The sequence below is a fragment of the Leguminivora glycinivorella genome, chromosome 3 (assembly GCF_023078275.1).
Source record: "Leguminivora glycinivorella isolate SPB_JAAS2020 chromosome 3, LegGlyc_1.1, whole genome shotgun sequence".
NCBI lineage: Eukaryota > Metazoa > Arthropoda > Insecta > Lepidoptera > Tortricidae > Leguminivora > Leguminivora glycinivorella.
In genome coordinates this window covers 17483731-17497455 of record NC_062973.1, presented here as the reverse complement: position 1 = coordinate 17497455, position 13725 = coordinate 17483731, and the positions used below count along the sequence as shown (strand labels likewise).

The window sequence follows — 13725 nt, the reverse complement described above, 5'->3', positions numbered from 1 at the left end:
TTTTCAACGATTTGTGTAATAGGCATACAAGCATCAGAAATGAACGTATCTGTTTGTGAGCAAGCGGTCTAAACCTAAACTTATTTATAATGTTAGTGCCCGAAAACCGTCTATTACAATCTCAATCAGCGGATCCGGTCACCTACGGCCACTTCCCCGAACGACCACCATGCAAATTCCTATATGGGCCATTTCTTAGTTCGGCCGTTTCCTTGTCCGACCATTTCCCCGATAGACCACTGTTGGAATTCTTTCTACGTCCAGTTCTTGGAACGGCCACTGAAAATTCTTTATTGGCCCCATTCCCCGAACGACCACCATGCAAATTCCTATATGGGCCATTTCTTGGTTCGGCCGTTTCATTGTCCGACCATTTCCCCGATAGACCACTGTTGGAATTCTTTCTACGTCCAGTTCTCCGAATGGCCACTGTGAAAATTCTTTGTGGGGCCACCCATTTCCGGAACGACCATCGTTAAAATGACCAGTTTGTCTAATTCCTCGATCGGCCACTAAAACATTTTCTAGTTTGTCCTATTCCCCGATTGGCTACTTTTTAACCGCCGCCTCAAATCTCTCAAGGAAGGACGGTTCTCAATTCGTCTGTATGTTTTTTTTTTTTTAAATGTTTGTTCTACGATATCTCCGTCGTTATTGGACCGATTTTGAAAAATTTTTTTTGATTGAATGTATATGCAATATGCATACAGATTGGTCCCATTTTTCTCAGGACCCAGTTCTCATGATGGGATCCTGGAGAAATCGAGGGAACTCCTCAAATCTGAAAGGCATACATATTATGGCGATTTTTGTTTTTTTAAAGGAACAGCATGCATTTACGTACGGAACAGTGACATTTGGTGGAGTAGAACTGCTGATGATGGTCAGAACGGAACTCCTCAAATTCCTTATTCAGATTTCTTATCCGATTGCAATAATCTAAACATCCAAATTGTAAAGAAATCAATTATTTTGTAGTCGGTACCAGCCCTGTTCCTCGCCTTGCTATTGCCTGTTTGCCCCACCCAACCATACGCAGATAACCATAGGTAGGAAGGCCGTTTTATTTTTTTTATGATAAAGAGTGGTGGTGGTCTTTAAAAAGCCTGTTGAGAATGCGTTTACGAGGTAGGTTGTCAGATACATAAGTTCCTATTAGAGAAAGTGGGCGTAAGAGAAACAGGCCGTTTGAGGAAGTGGCCATCAGAGGAAAAGGCCATGAGAGGAAGTGGCCACAAGAGTAACAGGCCGTTTGAGGAAGTATTTTATTTTTATTTTATTACAAGGAGATAAAACAGAAACATACAAGTGAAGAATGTAACATAAAGAAATATACGTATCTAGTACAAAATAGATTAAGATGTTTCCTTAAACATATCCCACTGAGAACATACGTGGTATTGGTATTTAAACCTAGCAACATGCAAACAGTAAGGTATAACTAGGTATTTCTAACTACTGCAAAACCTAAAGCTAACATGCTAAATGGTGAACTTTTATTTTTATTATTTTGTGTATAATTTTACAACAGCAGCTTTGAATGAGGCACGGGAGCATGAGAAGAAATCTAAATCAGAAAGTAGTTTGTTGTGGTGGTCGCAAATTCTGTATATAGGAGCTCGTTTGCCTGCATTTGATCTTATAACCGGCAAACCAAATAGGTGTTTAGACCTGGTCAACTTCTGCGGGGTGCGGAATTGTAGGGCCGCGAGAAGCTGCGGGCAGTCTACATCGGCTACGCAGATGTTGCGAAGCATCACTGCATCGGCAACTGCTCGTCGATTCTCCAGAGACAGCATGTTGTACTTGCTTAAAAGTTGAGCATATGAACAACGCTGACTCTTCATTTTAAAATTTAGGAAACGAAGGAATTTTTTTTGTACAATTTCTATTTTATCAATGTAAATTTGATAGTATGGGTTCCACGCTACTGATGAGTACTCAAGGTATGATCTAACTAGTGATTGATAAAGTAAAATAAAAGTGTCTTTTTTTTTGAATGGCTTAGATGTGCGTATTATGAAACCGAGCATTTGGTACGCTTTTTTTACAATACTGTCTACATGTACATCAAGAGTTAATTTTGAATCCAAATGCACACCCAAATCGCGTATACTTTCTGTAGTTTCCAGACGGTGATGATTTATGTAATATGACTTCTGGATTATGTTTTTCTTTTTTGTGAATGTAATATGTTTGCATTTATTAAACGCTAGGGATAATTTATTTTTTACGCAGTAATCATAGAGCCTATTTAAGTCATCTTGTAATAAAGTGGTGTCTTCAAGACATTGCACTCTTTTATATATTTTGAGATCGTCAGCGTATAATAAGATAAGACTATTTTTAAAGCATGATGCAATATCATTGATAAATATAACGAATAAAAGAGGCCCTAAAATTGAGCCCTGGGGCACGCCAGATGTTACGGCAGTAGGAGACGATGTGAACCCATTCACTACAACAAATTGGGTGCGGTTTTGTAAGTATGACGCAAACCACCTGAGAAGATTACCTTTTATACCGTTGTAGGATAACTTTTTCAAAAGTATCAGATGATCCACTTTATCAAATGCTTTCTGAAAGTCTGTATATACTGTATCAACTTGCTGTGTCTCGTCTAAAGATTGAAAGAGGTAATCGGTAAAGAGAATAAGATTAGTGGATGTGGATTTTCCTGAAACAAAACCGTGCTGCTCAACCAGTATCGAATTTTTAACACACTCGTAAACCCGGGAGTGAACTAACTTTTCAAAAATTTTTGGTATACATGATAAGATTGATATGGGGCGATAATTTTGAATATTGTCTTTCGGGCCAGATTTATGAATAGGGGTCACGTTAGCTACTTTCCATCTCTCGGGGAATATTCCCTGTCTCAAACATTTGTTAAATATGAGTTGTAGCGGCAGTGCTAATGCAGAACTAGTCCTTTTTACGAAGATTGGGCTGAGTAGGTCGGGGCCCGGACCTTTATTAATGTCGATTTTATTGAGAGCTAGGCGTACCTCGTCGGTTGAAAATGAGATGTTAGACAACACATCAACAGAGTTACCATCTTGAGACTCAAGGATGTCTACATTATAGCTATTTGGTGAATTTGCCTCAAACACAGATCGAAAGCAGGTTGCGAACATGTTGCATATCTGTTCTGGACTATTAGAAGTGGTGTTTTCTAGCTTCATTGTTTGTGGATAACCTGCATTTGTTTGTCTTAGGTTAGCAGAATATTTCCAGAACTGTTTAATGTTTTTATTTAGTGAACTTTCCACGCTACGAGTATAGTTATTAAAGCAGTTTTGTATTTGATTTTTAGCTCTGGCGCGCAAGAGTGAGAACTCCTGATAATCTCTCTGCGATCCATATGTAATCCAACGACGATGAACTTTACACTTGCGCCTAAGAGTGCCAATCAAACTCTTTGAGAACCAGTCAGGATAGCGCACACTTTTAGGTTTAGAAAGAGGAACGAAAGCTTCAACAATTTTATTTATTTGTGTATAAAATGCGGAGACGCAGGTTTCAGGGTTCATATTAATGAATTCTGACACCCAGTCGACAGAGTCCAACTCAGAGATTATTTTATTGTAATCAGCTTTGTAAAAGTTGTGTTTAAGTCTAGGAGCTATACGCAACGTTTTTGATTGCGATAAGTCGAGTGTTATATTCAGTGAAGGATGATGTGGTACATTAGGAAGCAAGTGATCCGTGGATTTTGACAGCCGACATTCTTGTATATTACTAAACACTAAATCTAAGGTTCTGTTGTTTTCATTCATAATGTAATTGAACTGCTTGATATTGGTGAAAGCCATTGTATAAGAGAGCAATTTAATTGTTTCGCTGTCATTATTTGGGGGTGAGCTCGCAGGCATACTGTCAGTAAACGACCAAGCAATGCCAGGTAAGTTATAATCACCTATTAAGATTAACTTGCAGGGACACATGCTGGAAAAAATGTCTTGTACTTTTAATAAGTGTTTTTCATAGATTTCTTTTTTTGCAGAAGGTGGTAAATAACATGCACACATTATAAAAGTACCTGCAAATACAGGAATTTGAAGATATATTTCCTCGAGATCATTAGCCTCCAGGTCCTGACGCCTAGTAACATTAATGTGTTTTTTTACTGCAATTAAAACTCCACCACCACTCTTTTTGAGTGACGTTTGCAGGTTGCGGTCGCGCCGAAAGAGAATATAATCGCCGGTGACGATCTCTGCGTCCCGTATGGAGTCGTTGAGCCAGGTCTCAACCAAGATTATGATGTCATAATTAGAAGAAAGTAAATTTAATCGTAGTTCGCCAAGTTTTGATTTGAGACCACCACAGTTCTGATAGTAAATATTAATGTTATTGTTATTTATTTATTAAAGAGATATTGAACGAAATATTGAAATCATAACTTAAAGTATTACTCCCCGCTGCATACAATGAATAAAAGTTACACTTATATTTTTTTCTCAATGACATATTATTATTCTGCCATGTGGGGCAATATAGTCATATTTTTAAGAAATCGTTTTCACTGCGAATGTTAATAATACGAGAATCATCAGTTTTTCGCACCATTATATTAGCGTTTTTAACCCACACATATTTATATCCCTTTTCACGTGCCTGTTTGCGCGCTTCTCCAAATAGGATTTTTTTTTTTAGAGTTAGGTGTTCATTTATATAAAATCGTTGAATCCTCGCAACGTCTGCGGCAGTAGTCTTGGGAAAGAGATCGGCCGTGGAGAGCTCACGGCGAGCGCGCGCCGCCGCGATGACGTCATCGCGTAGTCGCCTGCTGGTAAGCTGGATGACGATGTTTTTCGGACGGTCGCTGGGTACATTGTGGGCCGTGCGGTGAACAGCTTTGATTTTATCGTCCGAGAGCTGTACTCCAATTAGCCTTCCAATATCGCCAGCAAGCTGAACGAGGTTTTCGAAGTAGCCATCATAGGAAAAGGCCATGAGAGGAAGTGGCCATAAGAGGAACAGGCCGTTAAAGGAATTGGCCATAAGAAGAAGTGCCCTTTAGATAAATGTGGCCCTTCGGGGAACGTTGTCACTAAGTGGCCCTTAAAGGAAGTGGCCTATCGGGGAAGTGGCCGTTCATAAAACTTGGCCTAAAAATGAAAGTGGCCCTAAGTGACCGGATCCCAATCAGCATTTAGGGTTTTCAGGCACTATCATCAATGTCTATAGCACGCGAGAAAAAGTTTGTTACATTACACGTAGATAAGTTTTTTTTTGTAATAAGAACTGATCGGAGAAATGCCCTAGTCACACCTGACCCTTTAGCACAACTTGCCTTGTTGCGCGCGAGTCCATACATCAAGCGCGTCTTCAAGTATGGACTCGCGCGACAAGGCAGGTTGTGCTAGAAGGGCAGATGTAGGGTTGAAGACAGTCTTAGGATGGAGTTCACTTGCTCAGTTGCAAATCGATTAGGTACACTCCAGAGCGTATTGTAGCTAGTATCCCTCTGATCACCCTTTATATTGGTGAGGCATACCTAGTCAGTTTCAGTTCGTGACCTCCGGATTGTTACCGTGTAAAATTGGGTAGGTAGTGCATATTAGAATCGTACCTGTATTCCTTTGTAGTCGAGTAGAGCAGACACGGCACGGCAAGCAGCATGCCGCTCACCCAGATGACAGCTATCGTGATGAGCGAGCAGGTTTTGGACATCCGCGGCCTCATCGGCCGCACTATCGCCTGGTACCTGCAATCAAAACAGGCCCTGTAGCCGAATGGCATTTCTTCGACGCGAAACGAAAACGTAACGAAAGGTAGTCTGGCTCTGTCGTGCCAATACGCAAGTTCGATAGAAATAGATATCTACTAGCGTTTCGTTTCGTGAGAGTTTGTGCCATTCGGCTACACACCCCTAAAGCTGTTCCAAGGAGGATTGAAACGACGGCGTTACGATTTCAGTTGATATTTGCCAGTAGATGAAGGAAAACATCATGAAAAAAACGAGCTAATACCAATGGGACCTAGTTTAACTCTGGGGGTGAAAGTCTGACGGCAGACGCTTTCGTTAAACCTAGTGTTTACGCCAAATCTTATTCTGGATTTAGTTTCCAAAACTGACCCTAGGCTAAAGTTACTCGTAGCTTTTTAGATAATCACAATCGACCGCTATTCCTCCCTCCTTCTGTTGCTTACCTACTGTAACGTGATGAAAGAATGACCTATTTTCTGAAATAGTCATGATACCAATAGGTTCACTGCACATTACCAAACCCGTGATCTTCTAAACTAAACAAAGACTATAGAAAGTGACGCAGTTTCAATGCTTTTGATGGGTATCTATAAAAGATTCATCGTTACCTTAATTACGTTGCTTTTTCTCCCAATATAACATTACCCAGCACTCGTTTGTATATTCCTTCATTCCACTGAGAAATTATTCTGCATCATTAGAAAGAAAACTCAAAGAATGGGCTATCAATTCGTCGGCAATACATTTTTTTATTGTTTTTATATGTTTCCCGATATCTCGATGGTAATTGTGCAAATGTAATTTGTTTTTATTTGAATGAAGTTTTTCGACCTTTGAATAAATACCTTTTCCTTTCATAAATTGTTATTTGAAGATATACAACCAGTAAAGCTACTAAAATTCAAATATAAAATGTTGGCGTAAATACTCGTAATATTCTGTATTACACCGTGTCCAATAAGTCCGAATACTCACATTTTACTTCAGTTCTAAAGATATAGGGATCACAGGCCATCAAATTCTTATTTAAACTAAAGAGTATATTCCTCTTAATAAAATACAAGCACAAAGTACATGAAATTTCCGAAGTGTCTAAGAAAAACAAAGAGGTAAATTGCCAACAAAATACTTGGTCGGCACGCAGGTGACGAGTTATTTTTTATAAGGAGAATCTGTATGTGATAAAACAGACGCCACGTGTCCAAAATAAACTATTATGGGTACCGAGGATAGATAACGTTCCGGGCAACTAGAAAAATGTGCCTAGGTTCCAGAGCTCACCATCGGCCCAGGTGTGGGATGCAGTATGTAAGCGAGGTAAACTACCTTCAGTACTTACAGATAAAAGCGTTAAAATCAACGTTTTTTTCTTTAAAACCAAGGTTTTGGAGAAAAAAATGCCTTAAAGTTAAAAAGGATGCTTGGGAATGAGTATCATGTGTCCCAACAAGACGCACCTCCAGCACATTCGGCAAATGGTATTCTAGTGTAGTTTCAGACTAATTTGGCAATTTTTTATCCGAAACATGAGTGGCCACCCAGGCCTCCAGGTTTAGGCGTATTAGACTATTTTGTATGGTCATACATGCTTTGAAGACTAAATTTTAATAAAATCATAAACCTAGATCATTTCAAAAAGGTTATCGAGAGTATTTGGGATGAAATGTGAAAAAAACGGTGCGTGCCGCGTGTGATCCGTTTGAGAAGCGTTTGAGGCTGGTAAACAAGTTAATGCTGGAGTTATTCCAAAACATTTGTTGTGAATGTAGTAAATAAGAGTGCCATTCATAAAATATAATAATAATGTAGTAACTATTTGTTCATTTTGTTTTATTGGCTATTTGTGCTGTATTCAAACTTATTGGACACGGTGTATATTATAATACAAGTACTGACTTCGTTGATTGTATGTATTTTACCCTATTCGCGAAAATCTAGCTATTTTGCATTGACGGAAAGGCCGACAGCATTCTAGATGATCTTGATATGATGGCAATGGCCTATTTAGAATTTAATTGTTTAAATTTTTTTTTCTTATATTTATACAACAATAATAACATGTTTGGGTAAGAGATATGTACCAATACTTCACTAAATATGGGTATATTTTATTGAAACCCTGACGGATATTAATATTTTATTAATATTGACAATATAAAGTGTTTACAACATGTAAGTTATAATAATTTATTAAAGTGGTCCTGAGTCTTTATTATGCTAACCTCGAGTAGGTTGGTGATTAATTAATTATTTATTAACCTAAAAATTCACAAGTTAGAATAACGTCCCACAAAACAGTTTAGAATAATACTGATAATTTTAATATTCCATATGTCAGTATAAATTCTAATATCATACTATCAAATATAATTTCCAATTTAGCAAAAAAAATACCAGAGCCTTGCCCGAGCTGAAATTGCCGATTTTATTTATGTAGGTACACATGAATATTTTCAAACTTAAAAAAATGTTATTTGATATGTTTAGTTGTTTACCATGACGGAAATGTTGCGGACTGGGAAAGAATTCTATTTGTATTTGTTACATTGTATGATACAGGTGACAAGCCGTATTTTTTTTTCAAAAGGTGGGTATCTGCTCATTTTGTGTGTTCTGATCTGGTTACGTAGCCGAATGGCACAAACGCTCACGAAACGCTCGATATCTATCTCTATCACTCCTGCGTATTGGCGTGACAGAGCCAGTCTACCTTACGCGGCGTTTCGTTTTCGTTTCGCGTCGCAGAAATGCCATTCGGCTACGGCACCTGTTGGGCTTCGTTTTGACGGTTGATGAAGCTGAGTGAAGAATTTGAACTATCTACTAACAGTATCTCACATATATACACGTTAAACTTCCGTGAGACATATTCAAATAATTAATTGAGATACGGTTGTACTCACGTTATGTTGTCACGTTGAGTTTGCGGAGTCTAGCCGTCGCGTGAACTCCTATACGCCTGAAGAGGGCCTCCGAATTGCCCCGAAACATGTCGCAGCAATAGCGATATAATAACGTGAGTACAACCGTATCTCAATTAATTATTTGAGTATCTCACATATTATTTGGCAACTGTCAAATGTCCATAAATTATTTTAAATCATGAAAGAAAAGTTATAATTATAATTTAACATAAAGGACATAAAGGTACACAAATGTAGTGAGATCGTGAGATGGAACATTAAATAGTTTACTTGCCTATTTGCTAATCTACGTATATGTGATTCCTTCAAAACCGCTTTTATCAATAAAACTAAATATTAACGTCGCTGCTTATCCTAAACCCAGTTTAGATTCAGCTTATCTTGTTAGATTATACTGAAATAGACCTTCATTAGCATTAAAGGGTTAAATAACGGGTTCATTGGCAATAACATACCTAGAGATTATGAGCCAAAGTATGAGCCCTAATCTTATAATTGAGTTCTAATAATATTTCGAATACAGGGAAACCTCAAATCTGAAAAGAAGCGTCTAAAAGTTTGTGCGGACGAGTTTTTGTATTATGGAGGGTACGACCTTAAAGTTTCTTCAAGGTCTTTTCGTTTTAATCAGGACTTACTCGTACTTTTATTTAGATTTAGATACCAACGTACTAATTATATATACTTTTGTCTTAATATGTATTTTCTCAATAAATTTGTAGATCTAGCAAAATATTACGTCTATGTTTAATTATGAAGTTAAAATTGTTATTAGATTGCCGTAAAGGACATCATTAATTCATTTTCATTAGTTAATTTCACTCTTTGCGATTACTAAGTTTGAGTTTAGGTACGTTTTTGGGCTTTGAAGGAATGGAGGTTTCACGTTAACGAGGATTTTATTTCATTTCGTAATGTGACATCATACGTGGTGGCAATTATTGGTAGGTATGCTTTTTGAGATTAGAAATTTCGCCTTATTTTAATACTCATTTGCATATAGGTATCGCCCCTATTAAGTCTATTAAGTAGCAATATGGGTTTTAAATTAACAGTCTTCCAGTTTTAGTTTGTAAAATTCAGTTAAGGTACAGCGGGGGCAAATCTCGACAGGGGGGCAATTGTACCTGATACATTTTTTCGATTATTACACTATGATGTTGAGTTCTACATGTACCATATATATAATATAACCGGTGGACACTCTATTTAATAATGCAAACACTGTAAAACATGGACAAAATAGACCAGCTACAATTTTATTATTGTCCCCCAGTCGAGATTTGCCCCGCTGTAGGTACCTTACAAATCTTACAATGTATTTGATTTTCGTATACCGTCTGAAATCACAACGCTGCGTGGCAAGAATAGCTTGCAATTTGAAAAATCTGAACACAAGTATCGGGGAAATACGAACAGAAAATGATAAACGTTGCATTACATATTGCATGTAGTGTTTGGTCGTACGTGATGTAAATATTGGAGTAAATTTTCTGTCAAATTATTTACTTCGTTGTTACAACAAGGCTTAGACCATCAATAATGGTAGGTATTTAATATTTTAAGACACTCACATGAATCAGCAAGGATTATTCATATAAAAACTTAACAGATTGAATTAAATATTGACTTTTTCAATAAAATAAATTAAATAATACAAGATCAAGATCAATGTAGACCTTGAAGATATCAAAGCAATGTATTGTATCAAATATTTACCTAAAAAATGCGACGTCAAAACAACTCACACTTAATAATACGATATCATAACAGTTTTACGACCGCTTTATAACTCATATGCGAGTTAGAATGAAAGAAATAAAACATTTAGGGGATTTACAACGTTCCTTAATTATATAATTTTATCTTTTATTCCCTCAAATCAATATCTTATCAGCATGTTTCTTGACCCATGTACCTTCATATTTCTTGACGCTGTTTTTGACCTAAGTTTCTAAAATGAGTTTTTAACGTTTTTTAATACGTTACGCGATAGCATCAATATCTGAATTAATTAATAATATCTGTGGTAATTAAGAATTTCACCCGCTTCACTTTATGGCCTTGGGTGTCGTAGAAGTCGACTGTGAAATAGGTATACAGATACACTGAATTGTGGTATCGGCGATGGGGTCGCACTCTGTTACTGCAATATTACAATTTCAATTTACTTCAACCCCCTTCATTGATAAGAGTGGCACAGAAACTCGATCAATTTCAAATGTTATTTTGAGAATAAAAGCGTTAACTCATGGATGTATGTGTGATATTGACACGTGGCATTCTAATTAATAATGTAAAACATGGAAATACGGGCTTAGGCAATCTGTCCTATAGTTGACTATATATCGAAGAGTGTTTATCCTCCGAAACCAGTTGCTATCACAATTTTACAAATACGACCATTTCGACGGGCTCGTACTATAAGTACTTAACTGTTTGCCCTTCGGGCATCTAATGACATCTGGCAAACCTACCCGCTTTTTGTTTTGCACCTGCAACGAGTTTCCAACATAGGATAAAAACTTTTCGATCTCAACTGGTTTTGTACAAAATATTCGATCGTAGCTGGTTACAAACTGGCGGCGGAAAGGGTAATAGGTTTGTCGAAAATAACGTCGAAACGAAACATAGTATAACTATTAAAACTTAAGATGTGCAACCATACTTTGAACGTCTAAAAAGTTGCAATAATCTACCAGAGATCGGTTTTGAAAATATCTATTTGTGACAACCGGTCTGGCTCAGTTGGTAGTGGCCCTGCCTGCCGAGCCGCGGTCGTGGGTTCGAATGGGGTAAGGGCATTTATTTGTGTGATGAGCATAGATATTTGTTCCTGAGTCATGGATGTTTTCTATGTACATATATAAGGCACTGGTCCCACCGCGAGCTAGTAAGCTATGAGCTATCGGCTATAAAAACGAACAAAAGATAATCACTCCCGTGCAAATAAAAGAGACACGGCGATGTTTATAGTTACTCGCCTAGCGGTGAGCTATTAAAATCGCCGTGTCTCTTTTATTTGCACGGGGGTTCGTATCTTTTGTTCGTTTTTATAGCCGATAGCTCATAGCTTACTAGCTCGCGGTGGGACCAGTGCCTAACTATGTATTTATCTATTTAAGTATGTATATCGTCGCTTAGGACTCATAGTACAAGCTTTGCTTAGTTTGGGGCTAAGTTGATCTGTGTAAGGTATCCCCAATATTTATTAAAAACTTATTTATTATTAAAATATCTCTTAAAGACGCATTTATACTTACTTTAGGCACTGGTCCCACCGCGAGCTTGTAAGCTATGAGCTATCGTCTATAAAAACGAACAAAAGATCAGCACTCCCGTGCAAATAAAAGAGACACGGCGATATTGATAGCTCACCGCTGGGCGAGTAACTATAAACATCGCCGTGTCTCTTTTATTTACACGGGAGTGATTATCTTTTGTTCGCTTTTATAGCCGATAGCTCATAGTTTACTAGCTCGCGGTGGGACCAGTGCCTTAGGCGTCCTACTTTATCTACTCACTATCAAAAGATAGCCTAATATCGTAACGATTTGATTTAATGAAAGGAAATGAAAACTTATTACTCTGGGATTTCTGGAAGAGGATCTGTGTAAATCGTCTTACAAAGACGTTATCACTACCCCAAAAAAGAGCGAGGAAGCCTCGTCCGGGACCATATAATTTATGATCTGCTTTACTATTGAACAGGAAACCACTTGATTTACGACATTCGTCGGTGCTCGTTTGGTAAAATAGTATTTTTTTATGTACGTATCATTTTAGACCTGGGTTGTAACGAAACCTCTACTTTATCCTAAGGAATAATGTTTGCGAATAGTACCTGATTTTCATTGGAAATAATGATAAAAGAACATTAAAAAAAAGCAAACGCAATAACGCAAAGCACTCTAAGTTCTAGTCCGCGCTGTTAGCAACATAACTCTTTTTCACTTCTCCGGCTCAAAAAGTGCACCTTTATGTTGTGTGTTAGATGACATAAAATCACATTTTATACTCTAGAGTATAATATTGTAAAATTTTCTAATCGGTCCCAACAGCCAAACAATTAAAACATATTGCACAATTTTACCGAGCAATAAAATTGTGTACGAGTAGATGGCAAAACTTGTTATTATTATTTTATTATTGCTACAATTCTCGTAGGATTCCATATTTTCTGTCATTAAATTTATTAAATCACATAAAATAGGAGTCGATTATCATACCGAAATGCTCCGAAATGTTTGACTTGGCAGAAAACCAAGCGTCTGAAACTCCGATCACAATATGTTGAAAATTAAAAAAAAGTTAGTTGGCGGGAATTGGTTTTGTATTATGTTCTTTCGCTTTACGACAATTTCGTGGCTCGCTCAGACCAAAAAATCGCCTCGGTTAAAAATGGGTCACTTTAAATGCCCTTGTTGTCAAATCTCCTATTGTTTCCATAGTATTTTATTTTATAATACTCGTTATTCTAATACAAAATTATTAAATTCCAGTTGCAGCTAGTCACCTGAAATAATCAAATTTTTTTAAATCAAAATTTAAGACTACTTTTTAGTTATATTAATCACTTGGAATCAAATTTTAAACACAATAGTCATCATTAGAAAGGCGCTGTTCACATTCTTGATTCAATACATTTTGTTCCCCATAATGATCTCGATATCGAGTAATGAGATACTAACCTGTCAAAAGATATGCCAGTAAGCGTGAACACACTGGCCGCAACAGTCACATTGGCGATGAAGTTGCTCAGCTGGCAGTACCTCACTCCAAACACCCAGTCGCTGTAAACAAAGCCGTCATGAAAAATAAACTCATCCATCAATGCTATCCATACTAATATTATAAATGGGAAAGTGTACTCGTGTCTATCATTTGAGTGCACCACATTCCCGTGACGCTGCCCATCCTCAACAGTAATATCATATCTTGTTATTACAGTGTTATTATATGTGTCTGTTTGTTTGTCCGTCTTTCACGGCAAAACGGAGCGACAAATTAACGTGATTGTTTTTTAAATGAAGACAGTTCAAGGGATGGACAGTGAAGTAGGCTACTATTTGTGTCTGTTTAACC

The 13725-nt window shown here is 37.4% G+C and overlaps 1 protein-coding gene across 1 annotated transcript in view; it reads right to left on the bottom strand.

The window, feature by feature from the left end:
* The window catches only part of LOC125224795 (tachykinin-like peptides receptor 86C), a 125014-nt gene that overhangs the window by 37851 nt on the left and 73438 nt on the right, over window positions 1–13725 (bottom strand). The window contains exons 4-5 of the mRNA XM_048128252.1: window positions 13332–13433; window positions 5579–5713 (exon numbers count right to left, since the gene is read on the bottom strand). Of these exons, the coding sequence (XP_047984209.1) occupies window positions 5579–5713; window positions 13332–13433 (237 nt within the window). The remainder of the gene's footprint in view (window positions 1–5578; window positions 5714–13331; window positions 13434–13725) is intronic.